This window comes from Argentina anserina, chromosome 4 (genome assembly GCF_933775445.1).
Source record: "Argentina anserina chromosome 4, drPotAnse1.1, whole genome shotgun sequence".
Classification (NCBI taxonomy): Eukaryota; Viridiplantae; Streptophyta; class Magnoliopsida; order Rosales; family Rosaceae; genus Argentina; species Argentina anserina.
In genome coordinates, this window is record NC_065875.1 from 14,132,823 (window position 1) to 14,150,865 (window position 18,043).

At 35.8% G+C, this 18,043-nt stretch overlaps 2 protein-coding genes across 6 annotated transcripts; both read right to left on the reverse strand.

Annotated features, from left to right (window-relative positions):
* Positions 1 to 82: 82 nt before the first annotated feature.
* LOC126792797 (long chain acyl-CoA synthetase 6, peroxisomal-like) lies at positions 83 to 11,039 on the reverse strand. The gene is made up of 23 exons (XM_050519277.1): positions 10,824 to 11,039; positions 8,136 to 8,196; positions 7,971 to 8,048; positions 7,789 to 7,860; positions 7,627 to 7,708; positions 7,325 to 7,430; positions 7,170 to 7,246; positions 6,539 to 6,583; positions 6,289 to 6,375; positions 5,595 to 5,684; positions 5,217 to 5,296; positions 4,998 to 5,091; positions 3,837 to 3,925; positions 3,656 to 3,744; positions 2,773 to 2,902; positions 2,551 to 2,669; positions 1,968 to 2,091; positions 1,787 to 1,873; positions 1,032 to 1,135; positions 854 to 939; positions 478 to 564; positions 302 to 388; positions 83 to 213 (listed from the first exon to the last, which is right to left on the reverse strand). Exons 1-23 carry the CDS (start codon positions 10,939 to 10,941, stop codon positions 118 to 120), a joined length of 2,088 nt encoding a protein of 695 aa, XP_050375234.1. The 5' UTR covers positions 10,942 to 11,039; the 3' UTR covers positions 83 to 117.
* Positions 11,040 to 11,430: 391 nt separating this feature from the next.
* On the reverse strand, positions 11,431 to 17,326 carry LOC126790353 (cyclin-T1-4-like). Of its 5 annotated transcripts, none has more exons than XM_050516557.1 (7): positions 17,174 to 17,313; positions 16,125 to 16,710; positions 15,917 to 15,998; positions 15,622 to 15,756; positions 15,207 to 15,382; positions 11,954 to 12,099; positions 11,431 to 11,837 (listed from the first exon to the last, which is right to left on the reverse strand). In XM_050516557.1, exons 2-7 carry the CDS (start codon positions 16,700 to 16,702, stop codon positions 11,806 to 11,808), a joined length of 1,149 nt encoding a protein of 382 aa, XP_050372514.1. In that variant the 5' UTR covers positions 16,703 to 16,710; positions 17,174 to 17,313; the 3' UTR covers positions 11,431 to 11,805. The 5 variants fall into 5 exon arrangements, 3 of the variants coding, with proteins under 3 accessions (XP_050372514.1, XP_050372513.1, XP_050372515.1); XM_050516556.1 differs by having other exon boundaries at positions 11,432 to 11,837; positions 16,125 to 16,707; positions 17,174 to 17,326; XR_007671712.1 differs by lacking the exon at positions 11,431 to 11,837 and adding an exon at positions 12,355 to 14,821 and having other exon boundaries at positions 16,125 to 16,707; positions 17,174 to 17,326.
* Between the last annotated feature and the right edge of the window lie 717 nt (positions 17,327 to 18,043).

Sequence of the window (18,043 nt, forward strand, 5' to 3'; positions counted from 1 at the left end):
TTACCTATTCTCCTCTTCTTTTTTCATTCCTTCTACCCCTCTTTTTTGTTTTTTTTTTTTTTCAAATCTCGTGTGCTGTCCAAAGCCTCCATCTAGCTGATCCAAGCCTGCTAGACCTCATAGTTTTGAAGGGACAGGATCACAAGTAGCAAGCTCGGAATACATTTTGGATATTGCTTGTGCGAAGTATTCCTTCGCTTGAGGTCTCTTGATCTGAAGATGTTGAGAAGAAAGTGAGATTGTCATCTTAATTAATCCATCATTTGATTTCAATATTTGAAACTAGTTAGCTAATACTTGCCTTAAATGTTGGAGTGAGCAGACCATTCTCCAAGGTAAACGGCTCAACCGTCAGCGTCACAGCTTTTACAAATTCAAAACCTCTCAACTGAAGGAAAATACAGAAAGTTATATATTTCAAAATTTAAAACAAAAAGTATGAACAATGTGCAAAATAATAGCCATTTAAAACCATACCTGAGCTTCCCTTCCAAGAGCATCCAAATCATCCAATACAGCAGCCCTGGCTCTTGGATCATTACAAAGTTTCTCTAAACTTTCATACTGCACACACATAAACAAAGGACAAAAAATAGTCAGAAAAGAAACAGAGGCCTTTGTTTAGCAACCAGCAGCCAATGGCCAGGCCATAGTAAGAGTAAGTACGTGTACTAACATACGTGAATGGACTTTTTTGTTTCAAGCACCACCATTACCCCAGGCCAAATTATTATTCAAATGCAATGTGAGCATTAATCGATCTTGAATGAGACCTTAATTGGGAGTAAATATGTTTAACTTGCGATCTAAATCATGGGAATGAGTTGGCAAGATTGAGATGTAATATCTGTACCTTTATGCCTTCAGAATCAGCCCATGCTTTCAACACCTCTTGGTCAACTGAGATAATTGCTACCAAAGAAGAATTTAGGCTGTCCCCTGCCAATAGAAGAAAATATGAAATCAGCATCCCAGAAATGTGTGTGAGAAAGACAGAGACAATAGAGATTATGTCAAGTCCATTCTCATACCGTGTACAAAGCACTGGGCAACAAACTTGCACTTGGCATAAACATTTTCAATTTTTTCTGGAGCTATATACTCTCCCTGTGCCAATTTGAAAATGTTCTTCTTCCTACAGTTGCAAAGAAAAAAAAATATTCAGTTACAACTTTAAGATTGAAATGCTAGAGGAGCTCACAAACTCTATCATGGAACATCTTGTAAGTTCAATGAATGTTGCTTCGGTGCTTCCTCATATACAGTTTAATTATTTAATAAACCCTTTCACAATATATTCCCAATACCATATTATGACTAGTACTCGCAAACAAAGGCTGGAGGTTTTATTTTATAAAAAAATATCAATATATTAAACTCTTTGCATACAACTGATAAAATTAGTAGCCATCACTTTGTAAACTCAGCCACTATGAACTAATGATGTGTGATTGTAACTAATTTGTTTCCCACTCTCAGATGTCTGGAAGGACTCAAAGGGCTAACAACTTATCACCAATACTTCCTAAACGCATGTTATTTTTAGACATGCATACACATGCCAAAACCTTTCCATACCAAACAAGTTTGACATTACCATATGCAAGAACACTTGTGATCAAGTAACTATTGCAGTGACTATTCTATAGAAAAATAAATTGTGAGGCCAAAAACCTTTTGTGGCATGTGAGAATTAGAAAATATAAATCTTTTTCCCTTGTCTTTGCTTGTATGATATCTGTACCAAAGAATCTGAAATTTATCATTTAGTGTTGTGTGTTCTTACCTATCAATAATTGTTAGACGACCACCAGGTAACCATGATCCAATGTCTCCAGTATGAAGCCACCCATCTTCATCAATCACTTCTCTCCTATTGGTTATAATAATACATATCATCAGATAAATAAACATCTGACCTAATGAGTACAATTTTGAGAAAGTAAGTAAATAGGCAAGTTCAGTACGTCTGCACTTCATCTTTGTGATAGCCTTGGAAAATAGTAGGACCCCTGACACAGATTTCACCTCGTGGATAGGGTTGATCATCACATCCGTAGTTCATTTCTGGTACATCAACAAGCTTGATTTCTGAAACAAAAATATGAATCATGAAATCAACTCTTCCCCAAGTTAAGAGCAGAATGGATCAGAAGGTAAAAGAAATTTTGTATGAGGAAAGCATATTCTCGACAATATGATAATAGATGATGCTAGTTGAATACACACACAACTTTAGTTCAATATTTAACAAGCACAAGAGAACACTAACAAATCATGATCTCCCTGCATTGTAATGTATAACAGACATAATATCAGGAAATCAAATGAGCATATGAATGCAAGAAGATCAGGATATGAGAAGCTTTCCATCTGACTGACCCAGTACAAACAATTCCACAATCACATTTTTCAGGGTAACTAGAGGCTGGTTTTCCATAAATTAGATAACATACAAAACAGTTATAAAATTAACCTCATTGATGTAACAACATAGGGTACTCCTTTTTTACCAAAACATATGTTAGACACAACTGATTAGTAACTCACCACAGGCGGGACTAGGAGAGCCAACGTGGCCAGATAAGTTATCACCACTGTCCATAGCACTAATAACACAGGAAGTCTCCGTCATTCCATACCCTTCATTTACTTCACCCCCAAAGCATCTGGATATAATAATCACGAATTACAAGGACATAAAATAGATGCTAATAAATCAACTGTATATGACTCCTCCATTCAGTGAGCCAAAAAGTGCAGAGGACTTACATTTTTAAAAAGTCCATAACATCAGGAGACAAGGGTGAAGCACCTGATGTCATAAAACGCACACGTCCTCCTAGCCTAGCCTTTATCTTATTAAACACCAACCTGTCCCACATGGGAGATGGATTTTTTCCTGAAACATTGAACATGATACAATAAGTAATACAGCAGTGAAAGGACTATAATGGACAATAAACGGCTGAGCATCACTTGTTTCAAATAGGCATTAGGTATCAGTTTTCTTAGAATTTAGATTACTCTCTTCGTCCTATATTATTGGATTAGAGCGCTGTAGTGCTTTAGCATTCTATGTTCTCTTGTTCTTTTGCCTTTTTCATCTTTTCATGTCCCAATCTGCTGATCTTTATATCACATCCTTCACATGTACATTATGATGTTTTTTCATTTTCCAGAATTCTAGTTCTAGTGTTTTAGCATTATCCAACATGTGAGAACTTGAGGCCGTACAGAACTTATAACCTCTTAGGTCTCTCCACCTTCTCCCAATTAGTTAAGTGAACAGTCATACTCTAGTTAGTAGTTTTAAGTTGTACACATGTTTGGCTCAAGTCGCGATTTATGAGTGTGGTGAGACTGTTGAGTGTCATCCCACGTTGGAAAAAGTAAAACCTAGCCCCTTCACCTGTTGCCAAATGGTTTTGGGTTTAAAGCCTAGAATTATCAAATACCTAGAATTATCAAATACCATACAAATTGTAGTTACATTTTCCAGTTGAAGGTTAGTGCCTACACTATTCTACTCTGTATTTCCATCTAAAATCCGTTACTAGAAGGTCCTGCTGTAGAATAATGAAAAAAAAAATTACAGTAAGCACTTAATCTCATGTTAAACTGCAACAAACACATAATTAATAGAATACTTTACCACTTAATAATGCATTCTTCTTGGCATTGTAAGCAGCATTAAATAGCCTCTCCCTCAGCACACCTGATGTCTTTACGGCATTTGTGATACTGAACAACCATGAAATCTCGCTCCATGTCAGCTTACCTATATTGGTTTCTTATTAAAGATCAATCAGAACAGATTCAAACAATTTCTTTACCCAGCATATATTCTGTTATACAGCCTAGGGACACTGCAGAAGATAGTAGGTCTTAGAGCAGCCATATCATCCATCAATTTCATATTATCCTGCCAAAAAAATTTAAATAAATATAAGGTACTTTTCTGATACACGAAGTAAAATCACCAGAAACAAGTTCTTGTGCAAGAACTTGTTTAGATTGTTGTATCCTCTAGATAGACATCCAAACTACAGCACAAGTGGGGGCAAATTTCTGTCTTAGGACACTGCTACGCAGGCCTCAATCTGATCAACTTAGTAAAATTCAATTTCAATTATTTCAATTTCATTTGACTTGTTGTTTACAATTGTTGGTAGTTATCGTAGGACTTATATATAGTATTTGTACCCTATACTGATTGGTTCTAACACATATGGGGATATTACAACAGGTAGGCTCATGGTAAACTATATAAATGAAACTACAAAACTAGGTGTAGTAATCCAGTGTTTATAATCAAAAGTTTTAAATTTCCAGTATATCATTAGGAATTTCTACTGAAAGTTTCTAAAGCATTCAGCGTGGAAAATTTGGATACATAGTCATGAATGTTGCCTTCCCAGTAAAGGGTAGACCAACAATTCAAAGATAGATAATTCTGGAGCAGTGTTCATTGCATTCCATCAAGAGAATTGCACCACAGAATTTCCATTGGCTAATGCTAAACTCTTACACGTTAAGGATTCTCAAAGATATAGGAACTAGAATGTTTAATAAATTATGTTTCAAATATATAGATCCATTTCTTTCTTGAAGTAAAGATGCAATTGTTAAAGTCCACAACCACATTTGATAGGCTATATATTTGGACAATATCTACCCTTTTACAACATTGCCACCAGTACAACTCAGAACAAAGTGATATGCATTTAACCCTTTCAGTAAAATGCAGTTACCATACGAGGGAATTGCACTGCCCTGAGAGCTTGAGAGAATGAAATCAAGCGTACCTAAACAGCACTCAAGTTCACTAGCCTTTCTATAGATATAATTGTTATAATATCAGAGTATATTGTATTGCATCAAGTAAATTCATGATCTAGGATAAGAAACGAAAGAAAATAGCAAGTTACAATTAAGGGTACAAGTTAAGGAGAAAACAATCCGAAAATTAAAGCTGCTTAAATCAAGTCACCTACCCCTTGGTAGAATCCAACAGCAACTCCAAAATGTACCGTCATGACCTGATTAGCCCGTTCATAAATATGTGCCAAAGGAAGATATGATATGTATCTGGCAAAAACAAAATGAGGCAAATTTAGCAGGGTACAAGGCACTTCTACATGAAGTTATGAACATTACAACAAAACCTGAAAGTATTGCTATACTGAGCAGCAGGGAAAACACTTGATACTCACACATCAGAGGGGTAGAATTGCATACCAAAAGTGGCCCCAGCAACACTTGCAATCAAGTTTCCGTGAGACAATACAGCTCCCTATCAAAATGGTATTATTGAAAATGCTTCAATTTTTTATAACTACGAAGAAGGGTTGTATTGGTGATATGGAAAGTATTATCACAAAAATCCTATTTCAGAAGGAGCCAGCTCTAGTATGGGCCATTTTTGTCCCTTTCTTTGCTCCCTCAATTTCAAACTTTTTATTTATATACAACATTTATAAGAGCCTCAGGTTGTATAGGGAAAAAAATGCACATATAGCAGTCGAACAATTATAAGGGAAATTCACTAACTTCATCACAAAGCCAAGCATTCATAGAGCCTTAAGTCATACCTTTGGGGTGCCAGTTGTGCCACTTGTGTAGCAAATTGTAGCAATATCATCCGATTTCGGTGGGCAAAAAGGCTGCATGCTACTACGGCCCTAAAAGCATATATGAGTCAGAACAACATTAATGCAGAGTGATGCAAAGATAAGCAGTTTCTTACAATCATTACATACATATCATAAAGAGTCACAATTCCCATTCACTGTAGTATTCTTATTGAGACTGAAATTCATCAGGAAGAATATAGATTTATGGAGTTCTGAAATTGTAATCAAAGAAAGTTACTTACGAATATTGAATGATGATATACGCAAGGATATCGAAAGAAACTTATTACATGATCACCAAAGACTATTTTGGCCCCAAATCCACAAGAAAATAAAGCTGATTACTATGTTAGCAAAGGACTGTGAATCTTATCAATCAGATGCAAGAGATTTATGCTTATATTTTTGACGACAAAGTAAAGCCGAGACTCAAGCATTAGCTTCATCGAAGAAAAGGGGACAAAAGAAACCCATTCAGTAATATTTTTGCCTAGGCTGTCGACTACCTGTGAGTTTCTTAAGCACACTAGAGAGCAATGTCTGGCATGATTTAGGAAAAAAAAAATTAAACTTGGAGATGCACCTTTACAGAATCCTTAATTCCCAAAACATTCTGCAGAATGTGCTGGGTTCATAGTACAACAAGAATTACCTGATTGAGCAATGTCAAATATGTTACAACCTTCACCCCTGTTGAAGATGGAAATGAAGGAATATGTTCATCTATCCCTCCAACAACCTGCACAATAATGAGGGGGGGAAAAGACCTTAATTTAAGAGTATGAAAAGCCGAATCAATATCACTTTCAAATTTCAATATCTCTCAGAGTATGCAGTAGAATTCACATATTTCTGAGTAAATGAGTATTGATCATACAGAACAATGAGATCTAGTATCATACCACAATCAGGCGTACAGTTGGAATATCTGACAAGATGCTCAATATCTGCACCTCAAAATGACAAAAGATGTCACTGAAGATAATTCACAATAATATAATAATATGACACAATGCTTATTGTGGATATTAATGTGCAGTCCCCAAAAGCTTAGACACATAATGCTCAAATATGAGCCAAAAGGTTAAGGCCAAAGGCGTCATCATCGTAGTCATGTACAACCACTTTATCAAAGGTAAGACATTTTGCATTTTATGATCATCAGTATATTATTTCCAGCCAACTTTCTTTTGGTTTAAGCGAAGACTTTCTTTCTAATCTCTTGATCTTCCTTCTTTGCTTGATTTAAAAAATACGTTGAAGTCTTGCTGATACAAACTTCAGGTTAATTATAGGAAAGGAATTATGATGAAGTCTTGCTCTAAATGTAATTTAGTAAGCATTTTGATAAAGATAAATTGAACATTGCTGATGATACATCTCCAAATATAATATACGGTTCTGTTATGTTTGCTATAGGCTACATCCCACGTACTACTATTAAAAGAAAGTTCTGAGATATATTTATTCTAACTCAGGAAGACATCTTTAAAAGTCATAAAACACCATGAATATCAAATAACTTAAACTCACACTATTCAATGTTTCGGGCACGCAAAATATAACTTGCACAACGGCATGATTTGCAATGTACTTGACAGAATCTGGACCTGCAGAGCATACCATATTACACTGAACATCTGAAAACTAGACCAAACTTGGAAAATTCTTGGAAAGGTTATACGAACCTAGAGTGTCATACAAAGGAACTGATATGTACGAATATGCAGAGCAGGCATGATCAACAATCATCCACTCCGGTCTGTTAATAAAATACATCCCAATGCAAGATCCCTGTATGTTAAGCAATACACTGTTTAAGGAAAAATAGGAATTTGACTTAAAGCAGCAGCATGGAAATTACTCTCAATATCTTTTAGAGTAAAAATTTAGAATAACTAATTAAAAAGATAAGATTTACTGACGCATAAAGAAAAAAAATCAACAGCAACAAAGTGTGTTAACATTAGAACTATTAGCAAGATTTCACCTTTGGTATGCCATTATATATGAGGCCAGAACCTATTGCTGACCGAGCAGTGTCTGCTTCTCCAAACGTCATCCATTTGTATCTTGAAAAAGAAAAAAGATTGCATCAAGGTGAGGCCTCCACAATAATTTGAGAATATAATTTTATAAAACGGAAACTCACTCTCCAACAGTTCCATCAACCCGGATTCTTGTTCCCAAATATTTGTAATCTCTAAAAGTATCAATTGCGTGCCTAAAATTCACAAAGTTAGATTGAATCATTTAGCAAATTGCATATGATTTGATCAATAAAAAGATTGGAGCTTGAATTATGTACTTTTTCAAAAGTAAGGTGACACTCACACAAAATTGTCATGCAGCGTAGCAATTTCAGGATGATCAGGGAATCTAGTAACAAGCTTCAATGGAGAACGTGCAGATCTACAACCACAAAATGCAAATCTTCTTTTGAAGACAACCAAATAACTATTCAAAGGCAGAACATACAAGTGAAGGAGATACACCTACCTATATACATTCCACTTTCCTATATGTAGTTTCTCCGGAAGCACCACACTGTACCCTTGCTCTGTTAAGAAGTTGTTATACGAAGTGCTTATATTACAATTTGTAATTGATCATAATAGCATAATACTTTAAACATGTTTATAGAACCGGTTACTGTTAGCCTTTACCATACTATTGTGTTCATCTCATAATCCACTGACTAACAACAAAGCAACAATCTCCAAAAGAACCTAATTTTCACTCCATCCAACTCTTTTAATTCCTGCTACAGACCTATTTTTTGTATATATCACTGAACGACATCTTATTCATTACCACATTTATAGTCATCCCACACTACAAGTTTCACACAGCTACGATTCCCCAACAACTTTAGTAAAGTCAAGGGAAAATAATTGTCAGTTAATCAAAATCAAAAGATCAAAGAAATAAGGTATAAACTGAGAGAACTAACTTTAAAAAAGAAAACATTTGTACCCTATAAGTTTATATGCTCTACTTGCATTGTAAATAGAACTATCAAGTGCAACCAGAAACAATGTTCCTATTATGCTGGCCTATTTGAAGGGAAGAAATCCATATGAAAAATTTATTCCTTTATGTCTTTATGTTTCAGAAAACAGTGATACAATAACAGAGTTTTCCTCCAATATATAAAATACTTATGTCAGAAAACAAAACTCATATGTCAACTCCATCACCAACAATAAAAAAAGGAAAAGGAAGAAAAAAAAGTCCTCGTACAGTCACTAACAAACCAGAACTTCGAATTCCTACTCACATCTCATACCAGGGGCAGACCAAAGAATTCAACATAGGGCAGACTTGAATTTGTTAACAGAAATTTTCTTAACGGCGTAAAACAGTAGAGAGAGAGAGAGAGAGAGAAGCTAATTCAGTTAGGCTCCCATTGTTGGGACTTGGGAGGCACCTTGCATGGAAGAGAGAGGGAGAGAGAGAGAGAAAGAGAGAGCGTGGAGAGGGTTCTTTTCTTTTTCTAGTGACGTAAAAACTTCTTAGATATATACTAGATTAAGTGGGTTGAACACAATACATAATTGATATTTGAGGACCCAAATCAAACGAAGCAATAGGACACAGAGGATAGGAAACTAAGCTAGGCTCTCAGTGCAGTTAGCATGTTGTGTCAGTCTACCTGTGCTGGTGTGGATAGATATATCTCTTGCTTCTGAAACCACTCTTTTGAGTCTTTTCCCTTGAGAAGGCCAAGTGGCCAACCTTTATAAGTATATAGTAGTAAGTTTTTCTTTTTCCTCCAGAAATCTGGGTGGACTTGAGTCCACCTTAGAATACACGTAGGTCCGCCCCTGTTTCATACTCCATATCCTAATGCAAAGATCAAGATTCCTTTCTAAAACCAAGTATTCTCACAGACGGCCGACTTGTCTCTCTTTTTGACCTACAGACAGTGATCCTAAGTTCCCAACCACACTAGAAAATCAAATTCCACATGAAAATAAATAAAAGCAGATTAACACATCAACATCATCATTCAGTGTTAACCATTATTTGACTAACTGATCAAACATTCCACAGTGCTTCGGAGTATCGGAAACTTAGCTCATTCACTGACTAATCTGATACTCCAAGCTTCAAGAGCACCATAAAGCTTTCCAAAATATCCACCTGAGCTAACGCAAAGCACCTAAATCCGAATAATTCCAATCCTTACTACCGTTCATACGAAACAGGCCCGGCCATGGCCCAGTGCCAGCAGTGTGATCGCACTAGGCCCAAGACCAAGGGGGTATAAATTCTAGTATTAAATATTTAATGTGTAATAATTATATATTTGATTATATCTTAAAAAATACTAATTTTATGAAATAACTCCAATTAATATGCATTTTGCCATTTTCTTCCCTAAACCCAACGCTGAAAAAAAAAACTTGTTCAATCGGCCTCTTCAGCTCTTCTTACTCATTCTTCCAGAATCTTCTCCCAATTTCCCAAATCATATATCCGTTGGCCATTAATTATGGAGAAGAATTAGAGACAATTGATCTTCTTCAAATAAGAAAAACATGCTGAATTTCTCTATATAAACTGCTCACAATCCCCAATATCTTTTTCATCCTCTTCCAATTTCGAATATTCTCCCTCGTCGATTTCACTTCCTCTTTCAATTCAGTCTAGCTGAATTTAGCATCTCTGAATTTGGGCTTTCCGAATCGGCGAATTTGACTCTTCTGATGGCGAATTTGGGAACTTGGCATCTACAAATTTGGTTCTTTCAACTGAGGTCCTTTCTACCCATTTTCAATTTACAGATAAATTTTCCTATATCGTTTTCAATTGAGTTCTTTTTTAAATTTTAATATGAATACAAGTTTAATTTCTAATTGCATATGATGAATTGATGATACGATTAATCTAATTTGAGTTTTCTGCTATATCATAATCATGTTGAAGAACAAACAAATTTGGATAATTGGATTCTGGAACAATAGGAACATTGAAACTTAATTCTGTAAGTCTGCTCGAGGAGTTGTTATAAATTTTTTAGAATATATTTTATGAAGGGGCACAAGTTTTTATCCCGCACTGGGCATAAAATTGGTCACGAAATAGAGCTTCCACACGCAACCAGATATTTCATACAAACAAACAAAGGTCAACAACACAGAGCTGAAAGATGAGAGAGAGAGAGAGAGAGAGAGAGCGAACCGGAAACGAACTCGCCGTTGGTGGCGCTGGGGCGGAGAATGAGGTCGGATTCGGCTGCGTCGGAAATGAGGTGGCCGTTAATGGCCTTGAGGCGGCGCTGAGCTTGAGCAGAATCCATAGAAAGCGTCGTAGTGGATCAGACTCAGTCCCTGGTTTCTAAGAAGAAGAGGAAGTAGTTGTGATATTGTTTTCTGTTTGGGCACGCATTCCAAAGACGGTGATGATTTTGATCACGAATGCATATCCAGAAATCTGAATAATGATTTTGTAATAATAATTTTAAATTGGGATATTAAAAATTGGAATCTTTTTTTTTTTTGGTGCCGGCGGTTGGCCGATGGGGCAAGGCTTTTGGTTTTGTTGTCACATTGGACCACCTGAGCTTAGTCAGAGTTCAATTGCGGTACTTCATCACTCGTTTTGAGGATAGTGATAAGCTCATGAACAAGACTGGAATGGATTGCGTACCAGCTCAACTCGTAGGTGTGAGTGTGACTAGAACACTTCAACAGTATGCACCGCATTTCTTACATCTATCAACATGTTTGCGAAATTCCGTTCGATAATTATTTAAAAATAAAATTATATAATTCAGAAACAAGAGGATAAAAACTAAAATCAAAATCATGAAAGAAATTTAAGAAAACTCATTTGCAGATAACTTCTCTCTATAACTCCCTACTTCATTTGCCCAAACACATAGTGGGTGGTGGTTGCTAGTATGAATTTACCATTTCTAAAAGAGCATTCCTCAGTAGTACTTACAACTTACAAGAACTTATATCTATGGTAAAGAGGCAGTTGTATGACGAGATGGAGACTATCTTGGTCATTTCTTCTCCCCTGACACCATGACCCTCTCAAGTCTATATCTTTCCCCACATCATCATAAGTTTGTAACACACCAGTCTCTATCCACAAAAAAAAACTATAACATCCTTGAGCTAAAGCCTAATACCACCACAACCATGTTTTGATCTGCTCAGAAAAGTTCCATCAACTGTTGGGACACATCTGCATCAATCATTTAAACAACCATAAATATCTGGCCCTGGCCTTCATGAAAGATTTTAGAAATAAGATTATTTTCCTTCTATCAGATCCAATTGATAACATGACATTTATCTTACCTTGAAGGACATCTGGTGTAGCCTCAAACTCTTGCCAAATATTTTGATAAGGTTTCAGATCCAAATTCAGAAACTTTGTAGCAAGATAAGCCGCTCCAGCAGCAATATGATGCGGTTTAAACTGAAGCCACAATGAACTCCGAAGCCTAAACAATAAATACACACATCAGATCTAGAAGTTGTATGAAAGATACCAGAATTGGTCCAAATGGGACAGGAAGACGGATGTAACAAACCAAACCATTTGGGGCAGCACATCTAAGAACAGGCAGTATCTTGTGCAACTTAGCATATATTTTCACAATGATAAAAGTATATCAGCAATGAGAGATACATATAGCATCAGAACTAATAGCAACAAATCAGGCATAGATGCATGAAAAAATAACAATTCTTCTTACCAACTACAAAAGCAGCAAGTCAGGTAGAATTTTTTCCAGAATCTCTGCAGGATTGCTGATAGAGTACCATAACTATAGCAAACATGTAATACCCATCTAGTAGACACATCAAACTCCCAGGCACAACAGCTGCATGGCTACTCTACTCAAACACAACTTATATGAGAAAGCAAACAGGATGCAGAAGTGCATTCCAAACACTCAACTTCTCAAACCAAATCCACAATCTTCTGCTATGGCTGGCTCTGGAAAGACTTGTTAAACATGTGCACCTATGCTCACTGAGCATGCACATAACCCCCAAATATATTCCCAATAAGACTCTGAACTATGGCCATGTGGCAGACATGAGATGAAACTGAAGTCTGATATATATGTTGTTCTGGCTCATGTCTCTATGCCTATCAGTGCGTATAATATACATATCTTTCTTACATCATGGCTGAAGTTCTTTGAATTACAATATAATCCTATAATCACAATAACTTTTGTCATGGATGATAATACAAACAGGGCAAACTCGTCAGTTCTTTCAAGACAGAACATTGTGAAACTTCAATACGCTCATTGCATTTTTGAAAAGCTTTCTTCTGAACTCATTGTGTATTCATATTCATTTAGTAAATAGTTATAATAAAACAAAGTTTTCAAAATAATAGTTATAAATGGAAGAAAAAAAAACAGAGAGAGAGATTTCAAAGCTTAAGTAGGAACAATGAAAGCTCCAATGATGTAAAAGAAAATATAATCAACAAGTCTAAGCAACACTAGATCAACAAGTAAATGGAGGGAAGAGGTGGATAATGCATTAAAACTTCAAGAACAGCACCTTCCCTTTTTCCGGTATAAACCAATGTGCAATTGCAGTGGGTTGCAATTCTTACAGCTGCAATTGCAGTTTGTAGATCAAACAAATAAAATAAGAAATAATAATTTATTTATTTTTAAAACAATGTTTAACAATAAGTTACAAGTCAGTGCTAGGGGGAGGTATGCCATTAATCATAATATTTAGTTCTTTAAAGAGAATACTTGTTAGTTATATACCTTTTAAATTGCTTCAGTATAAATCAAGAGTTCCTTCAAGAAAGAAATAATGTTCCATAATGAAAAGGAAAGTCACATATGAAAATAGCTCAAAATACAATCATTAAAAAACAGAACAAGAAATTTAAACTAAAAATTCAATCAAACCCAGCCTAAAAAGCTGTTTTTTATTTTTTTTAAATACAATAAAATAAAACAACTAGAATATTATGACTGGAAATTGTTTGAAACACAGGTATCAATAACTTTAGGCAAAAAGACATTAAACTAACAAATTTGAACGGCCTTAATCGATTTAAAGCTTGTAAATGTCCACTTACAGGGAAACTCGGCAGTTAGACTGATAGCACATATATGGTAGCAAATAGTTCCCAGTCAAGGACCTGATCCAGATAAATGATATGGAGACTATGCTGTCAAACTGGTACCACGAATCTAGAACCAAATAGTTACCAATCAAGGTCTGACCCTGATAAAGGATTGGCATGCTCTAGATCCGAATAAGCACTACCTGAGAATATAAGATATATTGCAATCATGTACAAAAAAAAAATTCTTCTCCTTTCTACCAACAATGGCAGTAAAGCTGCATTTTCTAAGGTGACTAATTTGGAAAAGTGTCAAACACACTTTAGCAACTCCCCATTTCGAATGCACTGCATTATTCTTCTTTTATTAGGGGTGGGGAGCAGATGACCCGGCACCATACCAAATGTAGGGTCTACTGTTCAATACTGAACTGGAAACCCAACCAAAACTTATTAAACAATCCAAATCAAGCAGGAACCCATGCAAGTTCCTGACGAACATGCATCAGCAGCAACATTTCTACAACAATCTCCACCCTTTGGCTGAGTTTTATATTATATCAAAGATATTAGTTGGACCTGAACATCCTGACTCTCAAAGATAAAAAATTCGGACTGTCAGGTGCACACCAGTGCACAATCTGATTACATTCAAAACTCCATGTAGCTGAACTCAACTTAGCCTCTGTTTCAACAAAACCAACCCCTAGATATCTGCCCAAATCAACCCCCAATCCCACCTCCCCCTCGCCTTTTCAGTGTTAGCAGTCAAATAATGCATGGGTTGGAAAGGATACCAGACACAGATAAGAACCCTTTCTATAAACAATCAGACAAAAGTCATGACAAACAAACTGTATGTTTGTAAGCAGGACTTCAGGGGACACCTTACTGAGCAAGCTCAACCACAATGTTGAAATAAGATGGTGAAATTAGCTATGGGGGTTCTGTGGCTATATTCTATAGATAATAAAGAAGTTGGTGGGGGCAAAATATGGAAAAGTCATATCAGCAGTTCAACGTCAGAAGCAAAACAAAAGATTCCATGAACAGCATATCAATCCGCCCGCTAAGAATATCATACAGGTGATCACGCTAATCTTGTGCAGATCCTGCAATTATATGCATGCCAAAAGAATTAATATTCCAAACATCTACTACAGTGGTTGATCTAAACAAAAAAAATTATTGAGACAAGCAACAGAGTTCAAGAGAGCAGGAAGGAAACCAGTGATCCTCCTCAGCCACAGCCACAGCCACGCACATCAAAAAAAGATGAAATTCTGACGATACCCCTAACAACCAGTTCTAACCACAGCCAAATAGTAACTCAAGAGGCATGCAAAATAACTACAGAAGAAAAACTATTTGGTGTACTCCACCCAGTTAAATGAACATGAGCATGTGGTGACCAAATTGAAAGGTGAAATACTGAGCTAAGTTCAGATAATCAACAGTGTAAGCAATATTATGGAGCAACCTCAGTTCCAAACTTACCCTTCACTGACCAAACTTAAGGCCAGATTCACCAAAACAGTCTGCGATAGCCCAAATTTATTAAGAATCGAGGTAAGAGGATCATATGGATGCTGCACGTTCAGTTCAAAGTTTAATGTAGCCAGTATCATATGCTCAGCCTCAGTCACCCGTTCCCGATACTGCTCAAACCAGTCCTAATTAACATGCAAAACAAAGGTCAGAATGATAAGAAGTGCAAATAAATTCAGATCTCATTTTCAAGGTAGATCTTCATTTTAAAATCAGGAACAGATAAATTGGAAGCAGGATTAACTTGTATCATGTTATACAAAATTTACTCGGTATGAAGAATATATTCTGGTTCCAAAAAAAAAAAAACTGTTTCACTACGTATTTATGCCAGCTTGAGTAATAAAGGTTCAGAGTAACTCACAACAGGGAGTATATAGGACAAGTGATTGATATCCTGCTTATGGAAAATCTCACAACATGCCCTCACTACATTATTCAAAGGGCGAGGTGTCTCCTCAGACTTTGCAGCAAGGAAGAGAACAGCAGTGGCAATCAACTGCAAAAAAAAAATTGAATAGTTATATAAAACAACTTATACAGGAATTAAGCAGATAAAGTGAGGAAACGAGGAAAATCTTATCTATAGCAAGTTAACAGTTGAAAATTTTCTAACTTCCTACAGCCGCTGTGAAAGTCAAAAGCACTACAATACTTACAAATCTGTCATGACAAGCATGGGACCGCCGAGCAAAAAAACGATGGCAGAGAACCATCGCAGTAGCAATTGTGGTCTGTGGCCTGGAAAAGAATAACATAACTTGTCAAAATGTAGCCATGGAATCTACAGGACATCAATCTAGTCCTAGATTCAATGAAAGATGGAAGCAACATAACAAAGTTAAACATTTCAGACAAAGAGCTTACAAGTCCAACCGCAGACCAAGATCTTGGAGGTAAGAACAATATGAGTATCGCAAATGTGCCTCACGTGCCGCATCTATACCATCTTTTCTAGATGGGGAGTATCGCTCAATCTCATCCCTTGACATAAAGGCAATTTCGTCCTCTTCTAATTTGGAGCGGTCGCGTTTACATGTGGTAGGTGCAGAGGCATTCCCATTGGATCTTGCGGGAGGGACATAATTATTGCAGAATGAAGGAGAAAAATCATACGTGTATGCTGGCAGATTATGTCTCCCATCATCACCCCAAGTAGAAGCCGAAAATTTCCTCCTCTTATAGGATGGCGCAGCATCAGGCTTGAAATGATAAGCATTATCAGCATGCGCCTTATAATTTCCCGTGTAATATGGGAAATTGTAATTGTAATGATTCCTAACAAAGTTATCGTTCCTACTCATGTTCCAGTTCTCGTTGTAGTTGGTCTTGGTGTTGTGTCTGGCATTGTTGTTGAAGCTTCTGGAGCTGTTTCTACTGAATGAGGGCCAATACTCATCACGAGCAGTGCCCCCTTCTGAGCGGAAGTGACGTGTAAACGACATTGGTCCTGCTAAGTTAAGACAATATACAACAAAAAGTTACATAACAAAATCAACACAGATATAACAATTCTGGTTGATCGAAAATTCAATGCATATGGTCACTAGGAAGATTCAACGGTTTAAAATCGAAAATAGAACAAACAAGTCAGGAAATTTGTAATCGAAAATCGAACCGCATGTAAAGCATATAATTTCTATCAATTTTTCGACTTCTTCAACAATTGATAATTTATGATTGTCCAACTTCTGCCAACATTAAATTTCGAAACTCTTCATTTTGATATTTTTCAAAACACAGATTGTGAATTATAACAGATACTGAGGAAACAAAAGCAACATAGCTACGATTTGAGATATTGATCAACTTCGATATCCGATTGCACAGAAGTCTCAGATTGAGACGACGGGAATCTTAAAGAGTTGATAACGACGACGAGTGGAGCGATCAAGATCGAGAGGAATAGCAATTACCTGATCAACAGCGGTAGAGATCTGAAAAGCTCTGAGGTGGATACGATCGCAGGCGATGAGATTAGATTAGGGTTAAGACTTAAGAGAGAAGGAAAGCGTAAAGGAGTAGAAACGATGAAGCCAAAGATAGCAAGGATAAATTAAAGTTATGAGGATTGTAATTTATGTGTGCTCGGTTAGGAACAACCCCGACCAGTCGACCACGCTTTCAACTATTTTTTTAGAAACTATATATAAATTCAGATTTATAAACATAGACCGTAAAATCTCGTTAAATTAATATTAATTAATTAATAATTTCATTAAAATAATATTTTTTATCAGTTTCGACTAAGAATTAACGTGTTAAATTAATATTTCACTAAATTTGTAAGATAATAAAAAATTAAGAATTCATATAGACGGATAGACCACATCAAATATATAAATTTATAATGACATAATTTATATAATAAATTTTATATTTATAAGGATTTTATTGAATAATGTTGTTGATTTAATTATTATTAAATAAAATAATACAACACATCGGACAACATAATATTTTGAATAATAGTATTTATGATAAATTCAACAATGTGTTGCATGACCAAAAAGTAAAACTTTTTTTCTTTGAAAAAGTGAAAGAAAATATTTATTATACCTTGATCAATTAATAAGTTATTAATTAATCGATAAATTAATATATTATTAATTTATCGATATATTAATTTATAGAGATTTTACAATGTGTCACACACCCCTCCTTACTAAATCAGCGATTACAGTGAACAAGAACATAAGAAAAACTCAACTATAACCTAAGACGATTCTAAAAGTAGTCTACTCGCTACCATTCTCAAGAAGATAACCGCTCCGATAACATCACAT